This window comes from Amyelois transitella, chromosome 24 (assembly GCF_032362555.1).
Source record: "Amyelois transitella isolate CPQ chromosome 24, ilAmyTran1.1, whole genome shotgun sequence".
In the NCBI taxonomy this organism is placed as follows: Eukaryota; Metazoa; Arthropoda; class Insecta; order Lepidoptera; family Pyralidae; genus Amyelois; species Amyelois transitella.
In genome coordinates, this window is record NC_083527.1 from 6,945,536 (window position 1) to 6,968,322 (window position 22,787).

The 22,787-nt window shown below is 37.9% G+C and overlaps 3 protein-coding genes across 6 annotated transcripts in view; 1 reads left to right on the forward strand and 2 right to left on the reverse strand.

The window, feature by feature from the left end:
• Window positions 1-341: 341 nt before the first annotated feature.
• Window positions 342-2,115, reverse strand: LOC106139176 (trafficking protein particle complex subunit 2-like protein). The gene is made up of 4 exons (XM_060951317.1): window positions 1,958-2,115; window positions 1,443-1,654; window positions 649-825; window positions 342-564 (listed from the first exon to the last, which is right to left on the reverse strand). Exons 1-4 carry the CDS (start codon window positions 1,988-1,990, stop codon window positions 519-521), a joined length of 468 nt encoding a protein of 155 aa, XP_060807300.1. The 5' UTR covers window positions 1,991-2,115; the 3' UTR covers window positions 342-518.
• On the forward strand, window positions 1,785-3,269 carry LOC132903310 (von Hippel-Lindau disease tumor suppressor). 2 transcript variants are annotated; one of them, XM_060951316.1, is made up of 2 exons: window positions 1,785-1,827; window positions 2,155-3,269. In XM_060951316.1, the coding sequence occupies exon 2, from the start codon at window positions 2,217-2,219 to the stop codon at window positions 2,718-2,720; it is 504 nt and encodes a 167-aa protein (XP_060807299.1). In that variant the 5' UTR covers window positions 1,785-1,827; window positions 2,155-2,216; the 3' UTR covers window positions 2,721-3,269. The 2 variants fall into 2 exon arrangements, with proteins under 2 accessions (XP_060807299.1, XP_060807298.1); XM_060951315.1 differs by having other exon boundaries at window positions 1,791-2,037.
• A 1,921-nt stretch (window positions 3,270-5,190) lies between these two features.
• LOC106143462 (oxidative stress-induced growth inhibitor 1) overlaps window positions 5,191-22,787 on the reverse strand; it is a 35,878-nt gene continuing 18,281 nt past the window's right edge. For all 3 annotated transcript variants that reach the window (XM_060951193.1, XM_060951194.1, XM_060951192.1), the window contains exons 2-10: window positions 20,664-20,983; window positions 17,709-17,814; window positions 15,548-15,647; window positions 13,345-13,428; window positions 12,307-12,495; window positions 10,843-10,949; window positions 9,741-9,901; window positions 8,276-8,424; window positions 5,191-6,046 (exon numbers count right to left, since the gene is read on the reverse strand). In XM_060951193.1, the coding sequence (XP_060807176.1) occupies window positions 5,252-6,046; window positions 8,276-8,424; window positions 9,741-9,901; window positions 10,843-10,949; window positions 12,307-12,495; window positions 13,345-13,428; window positions 15,548-15,647; window positions 17,709-17,814; window positions 20,664-20,739 (1,767 nt within the window). In that variant the 5' untranslated portion in view covers window positions 20,740-20,983 and the 3' untranslated portion in view covers window positions 5,191-5,251. The remainder of the gene's footprint in view (window positions 6,047-8,275; window positions 8,425-9,740; window positions 9,902-10,842; window positions 10,950-12,306; window positions 12,496-13,344; window positions 13,429-15,547; window positions 15,648-17,708; window positions 17,815-20,663; window positions 20,984-22,787) is intronic.

Below are 22,787 nucleotides of genomic sequence, written 5' to 3' on the forward strand. Positions count from 1 at the left end.
TGGTTAGTGAGGTAATTTGATAATAGGGCACTAATATCAAATATAAACAGTCTTAGGAGATGTAAATAAGAATCTTAAGTAATAAAAAAGCCATAAACTAACACGACTGATCACGATAAGCTTATTGTAATTTTTACTTATTTTAATTATTGCCAGCTCAATATTTAATTTCACTTGCAATATGGCATTTAATAACTGAACATTTTCTTCAGGATCTTTTAAACTACATTGGATTTCTTGTGACTGATGAGGACGGCTATCAAATTGTTATTACTTCAAGTAAGATACGATGGGAGTAGATGGAATAAAGGAAATAAACGCAACACGCAAAACAATTTAGATTCGCTACATAAGAATAGATTTTTATGACCTCAAGACAATTAACATTTATAAAAACAGGACGAAAATCATCAATATTATAACGAAAACATGCATAAATACTGCATAAGTAATACTATAGAATACACTTAAATAACATAAAATTTATTTAAATAGGTAAGCATAACTTAGTCTAAATTTTAAACATTGTTTAACATTAAACTCTTGACTTGCTTGTCGAATTTCCTGAAAAAAAAAACAGTTATTTTAAGTGCGGTGATCTGCTTTAAATTAAACTTATGTACTATTTTGCCAAATCAATATGCTTACGCTGAAGTTATTTGATCACCAGGTAAATGGAAAGGATTGCAAATAGCATCCGCGTAGAGAGCATGGAGTCTTCGTAAGGCTGTTCTTACTTCGGCATCTCTAATGTTACTTCCGCTTGGGGATATAGAACTTGTTACAAGAACGAGTTTTACTCTGGTGTTAGTGACATAACCATATCTGTGAAACAAAAATGGTTTAAATGTCTGAAAATGAGGCAAATGAAATGCTGCAAATGAGGCAGAAAACCTCAAAAGGCGCAAATATGTAGGTATCGGTAATACCTATACCTTTGAACCTTTTGGGGTGGAAACTCTGGGGCCGTGGGACCCATCTGCCCATCAGCTTTTCCGACAATTGTCGAAAAAGCTGATTGAGGTATCTCGTGACCGGAGGGCTGGAAATTATCTGGCTCAGAGAATCAGCATTGCCATTCAAATTGGCAATGCTGCCAGCCTTCTAGGCACACTCCCGCATGTTGATGCTATGCGGGGACTGTACAATTTATAAATTAAATTTTAGTTTGTAGTCATCTTTTTTCTTTATTTTTATAAGTAGTTTTAGTTTTAAATTAATTAGTTTGTAAGTATCTTTTTTTCTTTCTTTTTATAAGTAGTTTTAGCTTTAGTTTTAATTTGATTTAATTATAATATTTATATAATTGTTAATATTATCTGAGATATTATTAGAAAAAGTTTAAATGTCTTAAAACATTAAGTATACATCAATATAACATATACATCAATATAACATTCTTCTAAAACATGGATGGGAATAGCTATTATTGCTTAACTTACATTTTGTGTGTATCAGTAGAATAGAGTAATCCCAAATATAAGTCCCGTAAATCCGTACGTGCTGCATTGGCATTTGGTCCAGTAGTATTATTGTTCGTAGATGCTAATCGTTCCTCTAACGCATCTAAAGCTGTGTGCACAAGCCATTGTCGAGATAGTTCATTATCAGTATTCGTGCTATTTCCAATTCCTCCAATGTATAGAGGAGAATTCTGTAAAACGGTTGAATTGTTACAAAAATAATATTAATTTACCTTAAAATTGGGGAAGTATTACAAAGTGTTTTGTCTATGCAACGTTAGACTCAAAACCATAGATCATAGCATAGACAGGAAGTAAATACAAAAATGACAAACGAAATAGTGATGATGTTGTACATTTTGAGGTAAACAGACTTTGGTCATTTAATCCTTATTTCAAGATCGGGCAGTTGTGTTTCAATGTGTTGTAGTTCATTACAAATAATGGTTATCAAATTGGTGAATATTAAGTGAATATAATAAACAAAAACTTACATCTTTGCCAATAACGGCGACACAAACAGCCATTGTTGTGCACAGAAAATCTTGACAGCACCGGAAGTGGGACCCTATAGGTAGTGCCGATCCTTGACATTTGTCGACCTACATTTTTACGCTAAGCGCTAATTTTAAACTTTACGACAGTGTTTTGTGTGTTATGATTTATTTAACTACGTTGTAATTATTTTTAGTCATGGCGTGATTATCCCATCAAATGTAGACATTTGGGTGTTTCTTGGCTTCCTCCGCAACAATGCCAGGGAGCGATGAGTATTATTTGTACGAGACCAATGAAAAAGGCGAACAAGTTTTGGTGAAGTCTTTGAGATCTGAGAAGAAAGCGTATATTCGTTTTGTGAATCGTACTTCAAGGCCTGTGTCTGTTTGGTGGCGTGATTACAACGGGCATAGACAACACTACGTTATAATGCCGCCAAATTCTTATTACAACACAGATACGTATATAAGTCACCCATGGGAGTTTACCGACGCCTGTACACAGGAGCGGTATGTTATTAATAACAAACAAATATTCCGGGCGCCAGAATGTATAGCTAATGTGCAGACGAGGACGACTTGGTACATTACAATTGGTGTGAGATCCTTGCTAAGTACCGTAATGCTGTCGGTGGCTTCGAGACTGAATAATGTGGAACACGTAGATGCGTTAGGACTGCCAAAGATGCTGGCTAATGAACTGAAGAGTCTTGTAGATAAGTTGAGGACACAAGTGGTAATTAATCATGCAAGACGGTAATATTAGTGTGTACATAGTTATCCAACAGTGGCCATCTTGAAAATATTATGTGAGATTATTAACTAAAATAAATTTGTGAAAAATATTAATATTTCCCTAGACTGACATGAACATTTGTAGTGATTTGAATTGACTATACTATAAGTTTAAAAATATATTTGACATAATTTTAATAGAAATACTACTTTATGTTATTCAACTAGCTAATTAAATACCAATTAAGATAATGGTAATTTGATTATTATTACACAAGTAACATGACTAATAACTTGATTTCTATTTGTAATAAGCTGGTTGTGCTCCTCCTGGGTCAAGGATTAAGAGGTTTATTCATGAACAAGTGTTATGTCATATCTTCTCTTTCTATCTCTCTCATCTTTCCATGTTCCCAGTTGCACCCTCTGCCACAATGCTCAGGTCCTGGTGTCTGCTTACTCATATTTTTTCTTACACTTTGTCCAGTTCCCAGCCTCTTCAGTTTTAATACCATTCCATTCCACATATCTGGATAAATAAATACATAACAAAGATATAAACATAGAAAAAAGATATAATGCCTTGTCTAATAAATATATATATACGGGACAAATTACACAGATTGAGTTAGCCTCGAAGTAAGTTTGACACTTGTGTTACGAGATACTAACTCAACGATACTATATTTTATAATAAATACTTATATAGATAAACATCCAAGACCCAGGCCAATCAGAAAAAGTTCTTTTCTCATCATGCCCTGGCCGGGATTCGAACCCGGGACCCCCGGTGTCACAGGCAAGCGTACTACCGCTGCGCCACAGAGGCCGTCAAATGTCTATGATAACCATACTGTTTGGAACATGTCTTCGCATACAGTTGCTAAAATATACCGATTATGTTAAAATTAAGTTAAAAATTCTGTACCCTGTGATGTCGTGTCGCTTCGATCTCCCCGCGCCCCTCCTCACAGTCCGGGAGGCCTATAAAAGCCCACATACACACTCTAGCTCTTCCTTAGACCTTTGTTTAGCATTTACCAAGTAGCTCGCTATCCTCCAGCAGCTTTTTACTGGATCTCATGTTTCTAGCTAAACCCACGACCTCGCCTTAATTGAAAACTGGTCCATATAAAGATTGTCTTTATTCTATCAATATTTAATTATCTCTCATTTCTCTTACCTCCGACGTTTTACTAAAAAGCAACAACACCTTGTTCTTTTTGCAGAATATTTTCTGTGTTATTTTTATTGTATATTCAATCATGTACCGTTACCCAAAATGGGTATGACGAATTTAGTGTGAATTTGGATAGGTTTATATACTGCTTACTATACAGATAAATACATTAATTATAAGAATATGTTTATATTGCATTTATTTATGTCTACTACTGTTAATTTTTTTGTACTCAATAATCTATTTTTATTTCAATTTAATAAAAAAATTATGAAATGTTACTTTTGTATTATATTTTTCCTCCAGGCATCAATTCTTGTTACATCCATACCATACCTCTCTGGACTTTTGAACTCAGGTCTGCATTACTCCCGTCTGACCTCGGGAACGTAAGCCATAATGAATCATGGTAAAAGCTGCACTCGATAAATGTATTATTTCCTCAGTCGCTTTCTACGACATCCAAAAAGATGCTGGGGAGGTAAAAGTGGTCCTATTCTATAGTCCCAGGTTCTAATTAGACATCTTGTAAGTATAATTATTCTTAAATAAGTTATCATTCATATGCTACGTAGTTTTAACGTCTGCTTATTCAATCAGTTATGCGTACGACTTTGTAATGTCCATAGTTTCGAAATAATTATGATTTGATAAACAGCTTCCTGTAAAGTAGGTTTACTGTTACATTATACTGATAAATGATATCAGCTGCATGTATGTGATCTCATTATTTTCTCACCACCTATATTTCAAGTCGGTTATTATTAGGATGACGGATGGTTGGATATCTGCTTCAGAAAATAATTCCCGGTTAGTTGGATAGGGTACTTTTTATCTCGAAATTTTCACGGGAGCGTAGCCCCTACGGCCACATTCAGGCTGGATAACTAAATGACGGAACTGAGCTTCTTATAGTGACATCATACCAGGACAAGCTTGATAAACTTGTTCCATTACTCGCTTTCTACGTCATCTCGGACAGATTTAGTACCGTTATGAAGATGTCTTCAGCATTCGTTCATTGTATGTTAAAAAATAAGGGTCAAGCCTATTTGAATAAAATGTAGAAGTTATTACGCATAGATCAAGAAAATATTTTATTTTAATGCAGCTAATATATATGTATGTAGATATATTTAAATATAATAATACAATATGTAATGTTTTAACCTTTATAATGTCAAAGTCTTTATGATATCAACGGATTTAAAAAAAAAGCTCCAAACTCTGGTATAAAAAAATAATTTATTGTAAAAAAAAAAACAAATCACATGGCTACCTTTATGATGTCAATGGATTAAAAAAAGGCTCCAACTCTGGTATAAAAAAATAATTTATTGTAAAAAAAAAAAAACAAATCACATGGCTATGGCGAGTCAACGGGTGAATTTCTCCTTGTGTATATGTGCGACTATAGCTAGAGCGCCCCCGGGTATGAACCTGACGAAATTGTCAGCTGTCAGGGGGCCCAGCGCGTACAACCCTTTGGGTGCATTGATTAATTCGTGCGTACTTTTATCAACAGCTATAGGATTCCTACTGTCAACTGGTTTTTTCGGATCCACACCAAACCCAACACCGCTCGAATTATTCGCGGGACATTCGCATATCACTTTGTCATCTTCAACGGTATTATTAACTTCGTTCTCCGACTTACTGATCAGGTTATTGCACGTACATTTACTCTCGTTCCTCTTTATGCAGTCTGGCAACACACATTTGCCGTCAGTGTTGCCATTAATCTCCGTGTAGTTCAGATATCGCGATTTGCAACTCTGTATGCTTTGTCCGAGGACAGATTTTAAGTAATGCCAGTGTTCTCTCAAGAAGCACTGTCTTCTTTCCGCTTCGATCTTCTTTTTCGCTTGCATTTCTGTGCATTTAATGCAATCCGAGTCTAATTCAATGCAGTTAAGGTTGAAATTTGTTTGTAGAAAGAAGAGGTCCGGCTTTGAACCGATGAGAACGGTTATAATTGAAACGATGACTTCTGTCACTTCGTTCGTGACTAAGTTGAGGAGTTTGACCCTCTTGGGGCGCAGTGTGGGGTCCCTCCTGGGGTCCGTGGGCGGCGGGGCCTCCTCTGGGGTCACGTCCACTATCACGTGGTTGGGGTACGATTTGTAGTTGGGATAGTTGCCGTTTTCTCCGTCACACATCATCTTGTACACCTGCGGACAGAAATTTGATGATTATGATGATGAGTGTGAATGGACAAATTGAAAATACATACATACCTACATATAATTGAATGATAAATTTAAATCGAAGATTTTAACTATTTATAGATTCTAACTAATAATCATCATTCTTTAATTAATAAGTTGTTAAGAGTGCCGTGTAGTTGCCGGCACTATGCAATAGAATAGGACCACACCATCTCTTTCCCATGGATGTCGTAAAAGGCGACTGACGGGTAGGTATACAAACTCAATTCTATCATTAAGCCAAACAGTTGAGTGTGGCCTATCAGTCATTTCAAGGCTGTTGGCTCTGTCCACCGCACAAGAGACATAGACGTGACTATATGTATGTATGTAAATAAATGAGAGAATTATGTTTCACTTCTAGGGCTAGCTTAGGTAGTAGGTTAAGGACCAACTTAATTTTCAATCATTTTCAGTATAAAAGAGGACTTTATAGCCAGCATTAACATAGCAGCCGTCTACCCCGCAAGGGATATAGACGTGACCATATGTATGTATGTATGTAGCATTATGCTGTGGGGGTACCCTTTCGGGAACAGCATACTACACGTCTATTTTTGTACATAGGTATTTGACCGGGAAAGAAGCGTGTTTTTTATGTATGTGCTAGCGACCCGCCCCGGCTTCGCACGGGTGCAAAATTATAAATGTTATTATACATAAAAACCTTCCTCTTGAATCACTCTACCTGTTACAAAAAACCGCATCAAAATCCGTTGCGCAATTTTAAAGATTTAAGCATACAGACAAACAGACTAAAATAGCGACTTTGTTTTATACTATGTAGTGATGTATTTTTAATAGAATAGATTATTTTTCAAAATTGTATACAAGGTACCACATATTGACGTCACATAACTTAAATCCAATTATAACCACCACCGCTTCCAAAGCGCGCGTGTAGAAGGAGCGGCGGAACAAACTACACTAATGAATGTCAACACCCACCTGGCAGTAGTCGGGGTAGGCGCGCGGCGAGAGGCGCGCAAACAAAGTCGCTATTTTAGTATGTTTGTCTGTATGCTTAAATCTTTAAAATTACTCAACGGATTTTGATGCGGTTTTTTGTAACAGGTAGAGTGATTCAAGAGGAAGGTTTTTTTATGTAGATATAATAACATTTATAATTTTGCACCCGTGCGAAGCCGGGGCGGGTCGCTAGTCACATAACTTAAATCTAATAGTGTAGATGATTTTTAAATTTATTTATTTTTTTGACATTTGAATTCTACATTATTTTTGACATTTGACATTAGAATGTTATTATATTATACATTTGGGCTTGGTAATTAATTGTATAGATTTTTAATTTTTGTATGTAATGATTTTTTTCTTTCGAATGCTGTATGTATGTTGTTTCTGAAATAAATTGAATTGAATTATAACTACTACAGCTTCCAAAGCGCGCGTGTAGAAGGAGCGGCGGAACAAACTACACTTGAAGTCGGTTTTAATAGATTATAATAGAATACATTTATTTTCAAAATTGGATACAACAAGATAATATCACTTATTGACGTCACATCACTTAAACCCAATTATAACTACCACAACTACTACCGTTTCGCGTGTGTAGAAGGAGCGGCGGAACAAACTACACTAATGAATGTCAACACCCACCTGGCAGTAGTCGGGGTAGGCGCGCGGCGAGAGGCGCGCAAACAAAGTCGCTATTTTAGTCTGTTCGTCTCTATGCTTAAATCTTTAAAATTACTCAACGGATTTTGATGCGGTTTTGTGTAACAGGTAGAGTGATTCAAGAGGACGGTTTTTTTTTATGTATAACAACATTTATAATTTTGCACCCGTGCGAAGCCGGGGCGGGTCGCTAGTCACATAACAAAAATCTAATAGTGTAGATGATTTTTAAATTTATTAATTTTTTTGACATTTGAATTCTACATTATTTTTGACATTTGATATTAGAATGTTATTATATTATATTTGGGTTTGGTAATTAATTGTATAGATTTTTGTTTATAAACGATGACCTGTATACTGTACATTAAGGATGCAATAAATAAATTGAATTGAATTGAATTAATTTTTGTATGTAATGAATTTTTTCTTTCGAATGCTGTATGTATGTTGTTTCTGAAATAAATTGAATTGAATTATAACTACTACAGCTTCCAAAGCGCGCGTGTAGAAGGAGCGGCGGAACAAACTACACTAATGAATGTGAACACCCACCTGGCAGTAGTCGGGGTAGGCGCGCGGCGAGAGGCGCGCGAGCGCGGCGGCGGGCGCGCGGTGCACGTGCAGCACGCGCGCGCGCCGCGCCAGCCGCACCGCGTCCGCCGCGGACACTCCCGACCCCACCACCACCACCGGGTGGGGCGCTGGGGGGGTTACAATAGAACAGATTTATTTTAATTGGTGTTTCATATAGGAATTTATGATTGTTTAGGATATTTATAAATAAAACACATTCGAGCTTCGCTTGCATGATGACGCAATGCCCAACTGATTTATTGTCTTGTATGGCCGTTACAAACTGTTAGTCTATCTCTCTTGACAATGACATTGACACTAATATGACACAATTGGTATTTATTTATTAATTTATTATCCTACTACTATTATAAAGGCGAAAGTTTGTATGGATGTATGGATGTTTGTTACTCTTTCACGCAAAAACTACTGAACCGATTACCATGAAATTTGGTATGTAGGTAGCTGAAGACCCAGAATAACACATATGCTACTTTTTATCCCAGAGTTCCCGCGGGATTGATAGGGTTTCCATGCGGACGAAGTCGCGGGCGGCCTCTAGTTATAAATAATTTTATTATTTACTAGCGGACCCGACAGACTTCGTTTCTGTCAAAAAGATTTGTAATATGACAGTTTTTTGTTCCTATCTATTGGACCTACATTGCTTAGACAACAGTGAACTTTATACATTGGCAATAAAGCTCAAATTGACTGTACGTATTAGTTAGAAAACGTTTGTATGGGATAAAGAAAAGGACTGTTTTTAAGGTTTTTCAGGCAATTATTTGGTATTTTTTCGCCGTAAAAACCATCCTTGAGCTTCGACGAATATAAAAAAAAAGAATTGGCCAAATTGGTCCAGGCGTTCTTGAGTTATGCGCTTACCAACACATTTGGCGATTCATTTTTATATTATAGATTTATTTTAATTTTTATTGGGATCACATTGTTAGTCACTATTGAGGTGATCTAATCGGTAAGTATTGTGCGGCGCAAAAAGGCACAGGTTGACGTGATAAACGTTGGTGGTCTACTTAATATGACGTCAACCAATGTTGTTAAACCATACGTTTTGACAATTATTAGGTAAGGGATATGAAGTTTCCTATAATAATGAATAAAAATTTTGAATTTTGAATTTGAATAGGTATTAAGTGCGGCGCAAAAAGGCACAGTTTCGAATCGATCGAAAAATTCTTTTGGGCATCATTAAAACCCTAAAAGATCCCCGTTTTATTCACATTTTCCATTATTTCTTCGCTTCCTAATAGTTGTAGCGTAATGTTATATAATCTAAAGCCTAAAAAGAATTTTTCCACCAACGAAACCGAACTTCGAACCAGCAGCTCCTGAGATTAGCGCGTTCAAACAAACAAACTCTTCAGCATCACAACATTAGTTTACCTACATAATAACACACACACATATATATATAACTCACAAGCCGGTTCAGCCGCCAGCGCCGCCTGTAGATCGGCCAGCGAGTGCAGGCAGTACTTGGCGGCGGCCGGCGCCAGCGTGCCGGGCCGGTCGCCGGCGCCGCAAGCGAGCACCACGCGCCCGCACACGTACCGGAACGGCCGGCCCTCCGTTTTGTCGTAACTGGAATTAAATATAATATGAATTAAATATATTTTGTAAGGCTAGAAATAGTTATATTTTCATTGAACAGATTTAATAGAAAAAGAATTAAATGTATTTTGTAAGGCTAGATATACATACATACATTAAATCACGTCTCTTTCTCGGAGGGGTAGGCAGAGACTACCTCTTTCCACTTGCCACGATCTCTGCATATTTCCTTCGCTTCATCCACATTCATAACTCTCTTCATGCAACTTCGGCGTATAGTATTCAGGCTAGATATAGTTTTCTTTTTCAAAATATTAGGTGAGCATTTATATATAAGTAGGTATATGTATATATCTACTTATACATACATCACTACATAGTATAAAACAAAGTCGCTATTTTAGTCTGTTTGTCTGTATGCTTAAATCTTTAAAATTACGCAACGGATTTTGATGCGGTTTTTTGTAACAGGTAGAGTGATTCAAGAGGAAAGTTTTTATATATAATAACATTTATAATATTGCACCCGTGCGAAGTCGGGGCGGGTCGCTAGTACGTACATAAAATCACGAATCTGTCCCGTAGGGGTGGGGTACGCAGAGACTACTTCCTTCCACTTGCCACGATAATACATAAATATGTATATTCACGTCTATATCACTTGCGGGGTATACAGAGACCAACAGTCTTGTAAATACTGATTGGCCACGTTCAGTTCTGGGAAGGCGTAATGGTAGAATCGAGATTCAAATAGTTGCTAGCCCATCGCCTAAAATAAGCCCCTTACTCCCTTTTTACGAAATCCATGGGAAACAGATGGAGTAGTCCTATTCTTTTTTTCTATTGGTGTACCGGGATCCACACGGAATATTAAAATTTTCTATTGCAAATTGTGCTCTACCGACAGCGAAGAACGGAAACGTGTATGTAGAAACAGTCAGTCGAATTGTAAAGTATGTCGGGCCACTCACCCGGCCACACAGAAGGCGGCGGCGCGCGGGCACGCGGCCGAGCACGGCGCCGCGCGCGCGCGCACGCATCGCACGCTCGTCACCACCACGCCCGACCTGAAGAAACGCTGGAAAGACCAATTATATATATGTATAAGGTATGTAGCGGGAGCGATAGTTCGTTTCGGATTTAAGAGATATCTAAATTTGTAAATTGACGTCCGGTGAAAATGATGCAGTGCAGTTTGTTCCGCCGCTTTTTCTACACACGCGCTTTGGAAGCGTTAGTAGTTATAATTAGATTTAAGTGACGTATACAGGGTGACTTTTAATTCAACTGCATAAAGTTAACTGTTAAGTGTTCTCATCTAAAGGATATTTAAAAACGTTAATAGAAAAATATCGGTTCATATTTCAGAAAGTACGAAAAAAAATAAAAGTATCAAAATCCACGATCCTAAATACGTCATATCACCCCTGCCGGCGGAAAAGCGACGCGTAAGATTCAGAGGTCAACGACACAATTCATTTAGCTGAGCGATCTCGACAACTCTGTACTTTACTTGATCTTGATACTAGAAAAATAATTTATTTTTCAGACATTTATTTACATTTTTAGTTTTAATTTCTTTTTGTAGTATTGGTCTTTAATAAAGCATGTGACGTAGTTTTTGAGGGTTTTTTAAATGTGAAAATGATGACGTTTAATTTAAATAAAAATAGGTTCAAACGGCTCAGAAGCATGGGTATAGCCTATGTTTAACAGGATGCAGTTGTTTTAAATGTCACCCTGTATATCGCATATACGTACAAAAATAGACATGTAGTATGCTGTTCCGGAAAGGGTACCCCCACAGCATAATGCTACATACTCATGGTCACGTCTAAATCCCTTGCGGGGTAGACAGCTGCTATGCTAATGCTGGCCGCAAACAATATTCAAATTCAATATTTTTATTCATCATTCATTATAGGATACTTCATATCGCTTAATAATTGTCAAAACTTTTAGTTTCACAACATTGGTTGACGTCAAACAAATTACTTAAAAACTAAGTTTACTGCCGCTTCCAAGGCGTCAGTGCAGAAGAAGCGGTAACAAACTGCACTGCAGCATTTTCTTTAACAGTCAAATATCCAAACTTAGAATAGAATGTGAACAAGAGAATACATTGACGGCCTCTGTGGCGCAGCGGTAGTACGCTTGACTGTGTCACCGGAGGTGCCGGGTTCGAATCCCGGCCAGGGCATGATGAGAAAAGAACTTTTTCTGATTGTCCTGGGTCTTGGATGTTTATTTATATAAGTATTTATTATAAAATATAGTTCGTTGAGTTAGCATCTCGTAACACAAGTCTCGAACTTACTTCGAGGCTAACTCATTCTGTGTAATTTGTCCCATATATATATTATTATTGTTCAGATTAATATATGCTACACAGCCAACGCTAACCCTCCACTTATACATATTAAAACATAATGTACCTTCAGCTTAGTAGCGCGCACGTATCTCCTGTAATAGTCCGCCAGCGCGCTGGCCGGCAGCCTGTCTCCGGAGTGGGCGCTGTGAGGGGGGAGCGTGAGCCAGGAACTGGGGGACAGGGTCCTGACGGCCGCGGGGAACCCGTGCCAAGCGCCCCCGGGGGGACCCCGGCCGAGCACTATGTGGGAGATCTGGTGGAACAAATTGTCAAAATTTAAGTTCAAAATTTTTATCCATTAGGTACTAGATGTCCCGGCAAACGTTTTTTTTTCTTTTTTTAGTAACTAGCTGTGCCCGCGACTTCGTCCGCGTAGAATAGTTATTTTGGGCATCATTGAAGCCCTCGAGGATAAATAATTTTCCCCGTTTTTTTTTTCACATTTTCCATTATTTATTCGCTCCTAAAAGTTGCAGCGTGATGTTATATAGCCTATAGCCTTCCTCGATAAATGGTCTATTCAACACAAAAATAATTTTTCAATTCGAACCAGTTATTTTTGAGATTAGCGCATTCAAGCTGAACTCTTCAGCTTTATAATATTAGTATAGATTACTAGTTTAAAAAAAATGTTAAGGATGGACAACCCTTCTCACTAAGGGGTATGAAAAATAGATCCTCAGACCTATTCAATGTGCTAACAAAATTTCATGAGAATCGGCCAAGCCGTTTCGGAGGAGTACGTGAACGAATATTGTGACACGAGAATTTTACATACATACATATGGTCACGTCTTTATCCCTTGCGGGGTAGACAGAGCCTACAGTCTTGGGAAGACTGAATGGCCACGTTCAGCCGTTTGGCTTAATGATAAATTTGAGATTTAAATAGTGACAGGTTGCTAGCCCATCGCCTAAATAAGAATGCCAAGTTTGTAAGCCTATCTCGTTGTCGCCTTTTACGACATCCATGGGAAAGAGATGGAGTGGTCCTATTCATTAAATTGACGGTAGAACAGTATCATAAGGTCTGCTACCTATATACGCTCAAATCATTCCCCTCTGCAGAATCAAGTCATCAAGAACACTAAAATAAGGATACCTGCTTCTCAACATCGTATTTCCACTCGATCAGCGGGTCAGCCTGAATGCCCAGGTCAGCACACGGCCTTAGCAGATTGTCCATCTGAAAAAAAACGAGGGTGTTATAAATAATAAAAAAAGAAAAAATTAGGAGGAGCTGAGGAGCCGAAAATAAAATTTTTGTATGTATGTTTGTAACGCGATAACTTTCGAACGGTTCGGTCCGATTTTTATGTAATTTCAAACATTACGTAGGATATGTCAATAAAATTTTTAAGTAAGTTGTACATAGATAAGCAACATGTCACTATTTGAATCTCAATTATATAATTAAGCGTTGCGTTTCTATAAATTGCCCTATTAAGTATGGTAATGAGGTTTTTGACATGCCTATTAATATACAGGCTGACATTTAAAACAACTGCATCATTTTAAACATAGACCCATGCTTCTGAGCCGTTAAAGCCTATTTTATTATTTAAATTAAACGTCATCATTTTCACATTTAAAAAAACCATCAAAAACTACTTCACACGCTTTATTAAAGACCAATACTACAAAAAAAAAATCAAAACTAAACATGTAAATAAATGTCTGAAAAATAAATTATTTTTCTAGTATCAAGATCAAGTAAAGTACAGAGTTGTCGAGATCGCTCAGCTGAATGAATTGTGTCGTTGACCTCTGAATCTTACGCGTCGCTTTTCCGCCGGCCGGGGTGATATGACGTATTTAGGATCGTGGATTTTGATACTTTTATTTTGTTTCGTACTTTCTGAAATATGAACCGATATACTTCTTTTAACGTTTTTAAATATCCTTTAGATGAGTACACAAGTCATCCTGTATATATTTATCACACACTATCAGTTACCCGTGATTTTGCATACATACATATAGTCACGTCTTTATCCCTCGCGGGGTAGACAGAGCCAATTGTCTTGGAAAGAAAGGCCACGGTACAGCTTAATAATGGAACTGAAATAGTGTCAGGTCGCTAGTCAATCACCCAAAAAGAAGAATCACAAGTTTAATTATTAGCCTTTCACTTGGTCACGACTCACGACATCCATGGGTGAGATGTGGAGTGGTCCTATTCCAAAGTGTCGCGAACCGCACGGCACAAAAGCATCAGTTTGCAACCAAACTGACATCATAATCTAACGAAGACCAATGTCTAGAACGCTGACCTTGGCTTGAGTTCAGAGAGGCCATGCAAACGCAAAAAAAAACCGGTTATGATTCGATAAAAAACATAAATCAATGGTGCGTTACTGAGAGCGTCTGTGATTGAATCGGTAAGGTGACCGCGTGACCGATAGTGCCGTGTGGTTCCCGGCACTAATACAAAAAAGAATAGAACCACTCCATCTCTTTCCCATGGATGTCGTAAAAGGCGACTAAAGGATAGGCTTACAAACTTGGCATTCTATTTTAGGCGATGGGCTAGCAACCTGTCACTATTTGAATCTCAATTTATATCATTAAGCCAAATAGCTGAACGTGGCCTATTAGTCTTTTCAAGACTGTTGGCTCTGTCTACCCCGCACGGGATATAGACGTGACCATATGTATGTATGTATGTACCGCTTAAACCTGTGTTTATTATTTGTAGGTGGCGTTAAATTGGCGCGAGTGGACCGCGCTGCCGTGGTATAACTAAAATGCCGTTATCTAACATCAGGATTTACACCTTTTTTACCAGTAAAATAAGAAAAAAAGAATCTCTTTCGATCTGTATGTATATACGAATTTTTGGTACTTACCTTTGAGTCATAAATAGGCGTTCTCATTGATGGAATGGCATCAGTTTAAATTATTACGGCAGTTTTTGACGTTTTACTTAAAACAAGGATTTGGCAGACAACGGCATTTTAGTTATACCAGGGCAGCGCGGGTGGAAACTGGTGGTGTTTCATGAAAGTGCCGTGTGGTTTCCGGCACCATTCGAAAAAAATAAAGAATAGGACCACTCCCATCTCTTTCCCATGGATGTCGTAAAAGGCGACTAAGGGATAGGCTTACAAACTTGGGATTCTTTTTTAGGCGATGGGCTAGCAACCTGTCACTATTTGAATCTCAATTCTATCATTAAGCCAAATAGCTGAACGTGGCCTTCAGTCTTTGCAAGACTGTTGGCTCTGTCTACCCCGCAAGGGATATAGACGTGATCATATGAATGAATGAATGAATTTCACGAAAGCACGGTGGTGACTACTTACCAGCAGAGGCAATGGGTTCTGGCTGCGGCCCTCCAGACCTTCGGCCAACTGGAGCAGATCAGTCTCGTACAGATTCTGTCCAACTGGCAGGTTTGATAGTCTGGAAATTTTAACGTTCAACACATTGAACAAGTCATGGCTAATATCCCTTGCGGGGTAGACATTCTGCTCTCCAGAGAGGTGAGAATTTAACTGGGACAAACGCCAGGGCGAAGAAGTAGCGTCTTGGTGTTTTATATTGCTCTGCAATATACATACATATGGTCACGTCTATATCCCCTTGCGGGGTAGACAGAGCCAACAGTTTTGAAAGGTCACGTTCAGCTGTATGGCTTTATAATGATATTGAGATTCAAAAAGTGACAGGTTGCTAGCCCATCGCCTACAAGAGGAATCCTTATTTTTTTTTTTTTTTTTTTTTTTTTTTTTCATTTATTTTGGCACAAACAGTCATAAGTACAAAATAAAATATCTTATAGAACAGTATACAGTATTATAGACCAAACAGTGCCGATTAAGTAAATATTATATGAATTATAATAACTTAAAACTACGCGTGTTAACGAACTTTGTGTTATTTAAATTAAAAGTATGTAACGGGATGCATGCATACAATTAGCATTACACAAAAATCGTAAAGAGTATAAAAATAAAAAATAAAACCGAAAACAATATTAAGAAATCTGTTTCAAGATAAATTTTGTACACACTTTGTTTTTAGTGGACAACAGAGAACAGGAAAATATGTCTATGTCTGAGAAAAATTTGTTATAATTTACAATGCAGCGATGAAAAAAGTTATTTCGAGTATAATTCCCGCGAAACTGAGGTGGTACTAAAATGTTAAGTTTGCGAGAGGAGCGAAGCGGAGCGGTTAACAAGCCTATCCCTTAGTCGCCTTTTACGACCTCCAGTTGCCTGAATGTGCACGTTTCCTCACGATGTTTTCCGTTCACCGTAAGAGCATCGGTTAGTATTCAAACTAATGTACATAACTTCGAAAATAGTTATAGGTACCTACAATGGCCAAGGTGGGATTTGAACCTGTGCCTATTATACGCATATCAACCGAGCAATTTACTTATTACATACATACATATGGTCACGGCTATTATCCCTTGCGGGGTAGACAGAGCGAACAGTCTTGGATAGACTGAAAGGTCACGTTCAGCTGTATGGCTTTATAATGATATTGAGATTCAAATAGTGACAGGTCGCTAACCCATCGCCTAAAAAAGAATCCCAAGTTTGTAAGCCTATCCCTTAGTCGCCTTTTACGACATCCATGGGAAAGAGACGGAGTGGTCCTATACTTTTTTGTATTGGTGCCGTTAACCGCACGGCACTTAACTTACTTATTCGACGACCGATTCGCACTTAACTTAACGGCCTCTGTGGCGCAGCGGCAGTACGCTTGTCTGTGACACCGGAGGTACCGGGTTCGAATCCCGGCCAGGGCGTGATGAGCAACGAACTTTTCCTGATTGGCCTGGGTCTTAGATGTTTATCTATATAAGTATTTATTATAAAATATATTTGTGCGGTCTGGTTCCCGGCACTAATACAAAAATGAATAGGACCACTCCATCACTTTCCCATTGATGTTGTAAAAGGCGACTAAGGGATGGGCTTACAAACTGGAGATTCTTTTTTTAGGCGATGGGCTAGCAACCTGTCACTATTTAGATCTCAATTCTATCATTAAGCCAAATAGCTGAACGTGGCCGATCAGTCTTTTCAAGACTGTTGGCTCTGTCTACCCCACAAGGGATATAGATGTGACCATATGTATGTATGTATAAAATATAGTATCGTAGAGTTAGTATCTCGTAACACAAGTCTCGAACTTACTTCGAGGCTAACTCAAACAGTGTAATTTGTCCCGTACTGCCGTGGTATAACTAAAATGCCGTCATCTGACATCAGGATTTTCACCTATTTTACCAGTAGAATAATAAAAAAAAATCTCTTTCGATCTGTATACACATACGAAATTTTGGTACCATTAAGTCATAAATAGGCGTTCTCATTGATGAATGGCATCAGTTTAAATTTTTACCGCATTTTTGACCTTTTACTTAAAACAAGGATTTGACATATAACGGCATTTTAGTTATACCAGGGCAACGTATATATTTATTTACTTGACTAGCGAACCCACCTGGCTTTCAGCATGTCGTCTATGGGCAGGTCATCCGGAATCTGTTTCAGGTGGGGCACGTTCCCCGCCAGCATGAAGGACGTGACTAATCCGCTGGGGCCGTTTCCTGGGAACAAATACATATACGTACATACATATAATCACGTCTTTATCCCTTGTGGGGTAGACAGAGCCAACAGTCTTACAAAGACAGGGGGTCGTACATTCCTACGTACATACATATAATCACGTCTATATCCCATGCGGGGTAGACAGAGCCAACAGTCTTACAAAGACAAGGGGGGCGTACATACATACATATAATCACGTCTATATCCCATGCGGGGTAGACAGAGCCAACAGTCTTACAAAGACAGGGGGGCGTACATTCCTACGTACATACATATAATCACGTCTATATCCCTTGCGGGGTAGACAGAGCCAACAGTCTTACAAAGACAGGGGGGCGTACAAACATACATATAATCACGTCTATATCCCATGCGGGGTAGACAGAGCCAACAGTCTTACAAAGACAAGGGGGGCGTACATACATACATATAATCACGTCTATATCACTTGCGGGGTTGACAAAGCCAACAGTCTTACAAAGACAGGGGAGGCGTACATACATACATAAAATCACGTCTATATTCCTTGCGGGGTAGACAGAGCCAACAGCCTTGAAAAGACTGATAGGCCACGTTCAGCTGTTCGGTTTTAAGATAGAATTGAGATTCAAAAACTGACAATTTGCTAGCCCATCGCCTAAAAGAAAAATCTCAAGTTTAAAAGCCTATCCCTTAGAAACCCCGGCTAAGAACCTATTCACAAATTAAAAAAAAACAATTGCGTAATTACAAGCAAGCAGCGAGCAGCTATTTAGAGTAATTGCAGCAATTAGTTTGTCAGACGAAAGGTTAAAATCCCATTGTGTAGATAATTACCGTGCCGTGTGGTTCCCGGCACCAATAAAAAAGAATAGCACCACTCCATCTCGTTACCGTGGATGTCGTTAAAGGCGACTAAGGGATATGCTTATAAACTTGGGATTCTTCTTTCAGGCGATGGGCTAGCAACTTGTCACTATTTGAATATCAATTCTATCATAGAGCCAAACAGCTTAACGTGGCCTGTCAGTATATTCAAGACTGTTGGCTCTGTCTACCCCGCAAGTGATATAAACGTGATAAATGTAAGTATGTATGTATGTTATATAAACGTACAATACAAAACAATGTCTTATTCTCGGACCATAAATGTGTGTATAGATAGATGTCGCGGTGACAAGATATTATGTTTCAAAACAGCGCGGTCGTACGTACCTATAATAAAGCTAACATACATATATACATACATATGATCACTTACAAGTACACGTATGTACAAAAACATAATGGGACCACTCCATCTCTTTCCCATGGATGTCGTTAAAGGCGACTAAGGGATAGGCTTACAAATTTGGGATTCTTTTTTTTACGCGATGGTCTAGCAACCTGTCTCTGTTTGAATCTCAATTCTATCATTAAGCCGAATAGCTGAACGTGGCCATTCAGTCTTTTCAAGACTGTTGGCTCTGTCTACCCCGCAAGGGATATAGACGTGACCGTATGTATGTATGTATGAATGAAAAGACCGAAGGGATAAATAATGTACGTAATAGGCTGTTAAGAATGTATATCTCAGTAGATAATACTATAAAACATTTGGAAAAATAAGGCGAACAAACTTTGACATTCTGACAAGAACGAAGACTAAAATAGACGCTAAACATTAATAGCGATCTTATTTTCAATTGTATCTAATTGCAGCCAAGAGACAGACAATGACCTATTTTCTTTGAAATTGCTGGACAGATTTTAATAAAATGTATTATATCTATGTCTTGATTAAGTATTTTTTTACATTCATTACATAATAGAATTGAGATTCAAATAGTGACAGGTTGCTAACCCATCGCCTGAAAAAAGAATCCCGAGTTTTTAAGCCTATCCCTTAGTCGCCTTTTACGACATCCATGGGAAAGAGATGCGAGTGGTCCTATTCATTTTTGTATTGGTGCCGGGAACCACACGGCACACTGTCCAGGCAGTAATAAATGTCAATGGTCAGGGGGTCACAGTTTAATGGGAAGCGATAGCAAAGTATTGTGTTACTCAATTACTCAAGTGTTATTCGGGAAATTTCCATTTCATTTATGTATTTGCTGCAGAAGTTAATTTTTCTGGTGAATCATTTTTCTTTTTTTATCTTGCTTTCATCCTTTCAAAGTGCCGTGTGATTCCCGGCACCGATTGAAAAAAAAAAAAACAAAACCACTCCATCTCTTTCCCATGGATGTCGTAAAAGGCGACTAAGGGCTATGCTTATATTCTTGGGATGCCTCTTTTAGGCGACGGGGTAGCAACCTGTCACAATTTGAATTTCAATTTTATCATTAAGCCACACAGCTGAATTTGGCGTTTCAGTCTTTTCAAGACTTTTGGCTCTGTCTACCACGCAAGGGATATAAACGTGATTAGCTAGCTTTACTCTTTCCTGGTCAATCAATGTAGTAATGGTGTAAACCTTCGGAATCTTTAGATTATGAGTCAGCTACGTGTCATCTCTGACTCTCAATTCCATCCATCAATTTAGTCAAACGTGGACTACCTAATGATGATACAGATGACCTCTGTGGCGTAGCGGTAGTACGCTTGTCTGTGCCACCAGTCTTGAAAAGACTGATAGGCCACGCTCAGCTGTTTGGCTTAATGATAGAATTGAGATTCAAATAGTGACAGTTTGCTAGCCCACCGCCTAAAAGAAGAATCTCAAGTTTTTATAGCCTATCCCTTAGTCGTCTTTTACGACATCCATGGGAAAGAGATGGAGTGGTCCTATTCTCTTTTTTTTTCAATCGGTGCCCGGGTACCACACGATAGCTTTTAAAATATTCTAAAACTTAATAACAAAATAATGTTTAAAAAAACTTACCAATTACAACCACTTCTTTGTATTCAACATCATTTGATAACGTGTGCGTGCAATTGCAATTCACACTGTCCTTCATTCTGATACAATTTCTTCAATCTTTATTCCCCTTCTTCAGTCTACAGTCACAATTGACAAGGTCACGTCTTATTGTCACTCTATAATCTGTAGTTTTCACCCGAATTTATGGTCTTCGAATTGACGGCGACAATTAAAATGCAGTCTTAAATCTAAAATAAATTATATCACATGCAGTTTAGAGTCGTGCAGACTTGTGTCTTTGTAAATTCAGTGTGGGCAGCTACTGATGGATACTCTGTTATCTGAAACAAAAGAAATCCTTGATAAGTAAGTAAAAATCTTCTAAATATATCAAATTAGAGGCCGCTCGCGACTTCGTCCGCATGGAAAACTACGTTGTAACAAATATTTTAAATTTCATTATTAAAATGAAATCGTTAAAAAAATTCGCATTAAAAGGTAAAAAGAATAATTATTATTTGTCTGTTAATAAAATAAAATGTTAAGAAATAATTAGAGTTATGAATGTGGATGAAGCGAAGGAAGTATGCAGAGATCGTGGCAAGTGGAAAGAGGTAGTCTCTGCCTACCCCTCCGGGAAAGAGGCGTGATTTTATGTATGTATGTATGTATAAAATAAAAAAAAACAATATTTTTCTTCAGTTCTTAATTTAGATAGACATCATCTTAAACACAACAGCGCATGAATTACAAATAACAAACGTACAATGTCCAAGTTGACTTTATAATATCTTTCCATCTCACTAGATCATCGTGTCCAAATGTCCATTGTCCATTATAAATCCATAACAAGTGTATCTGTGTACCGAATGCCATGTCTGTCCATAAATAATTTCAACTGATCTATGTATAAATTACTTTAGTCAGACGCAAATTAATCATTCCAGAACTATAGTCATTATAAGTCAGTATTCATTTAAGTGGATATGATTAGCGATATATAATAAAATCTTGTCCCGTTGTATGTCACGAACTGAAGTTGACTTTGTTGAAGCAAATGCTGCAGTGCAGTTTGTTACCGCTTGCCCCATAATAATGAATAAAAATTTTTAATTTCCATTTTTCACTTTTTAAACTAATATTATTTATGTTGTATTTCCTATTTTATTTATACTTTAATTTAATGTACAAAATACTGTAATAAGTCTATAGCATATTAGACTTAATGCTTATCTACCAGTCAACCATTGGGTCTGACAAATAGTGACAGTTCGTATGTAATTGGTCCGGTTATCGGCGTACTCGGATTTCAGTCCATTGGATCGCACATCATCTTTTGCTACGTCCAGCCATGCATGCCGATCTTTTCGGCATTATCATGCATGATTGATGATATTTTCGGCCTGCCCCCTTCTACCATGTCAACATGCATACATACATATCATCAGGTCTATATCCCTTACGGGGTAGACAGAGCCAACAGTCTTGAAAAGACTGAAAGGCCACGTTCAGCTATTTGGCTTAATAATAGAATTGAGATTCAAATGGTGACAGGTTGCTAGCCTGTCGCCTAAAAAAGAATCCCAAGTTTGTAAGCCTATCCATGTCAACATGATCCATCATAATTAACCTACACAGCGAGACGAGATGAAAAATTCATGTGACACTTGAATGAAAATTTCTATTAATAGGTAGTTTTGTCGACTTCGTGACCCATTTACGAATTCACGAATTGTCAATGGATAATGACTTCGCTAACGGAGTAAAAAGTATTTATTTTTCCTTTTAAACATAAGCCGTGTGGTTCCCGGCACCAATATAAAATGAGACGGGGAAAACGAGGAAAATTATTCATCCTTGAGGGCTTCAACGATGCCCAAAATAACTATTCCACGCGGACAAAGTCGCGGGCACAGCTAGTGTATAATAATATAAAAAAGAAAAGGACCAATCCATCTCTTTCCCATCGTGAAAGGCTAAGGGATAGGTTTTTAGACTTGGGATCCTTTTTGTAGGCGATGGGCTAACAACCTGTCACTATTTGAATATCAATTCTATCATTGAGCCTATCAGCTGAACGTGGCCTATCAGTCTTTCAAGGTAAATGGATCTGTCTACCAAGACGCAAGGGATATAGATGTGATT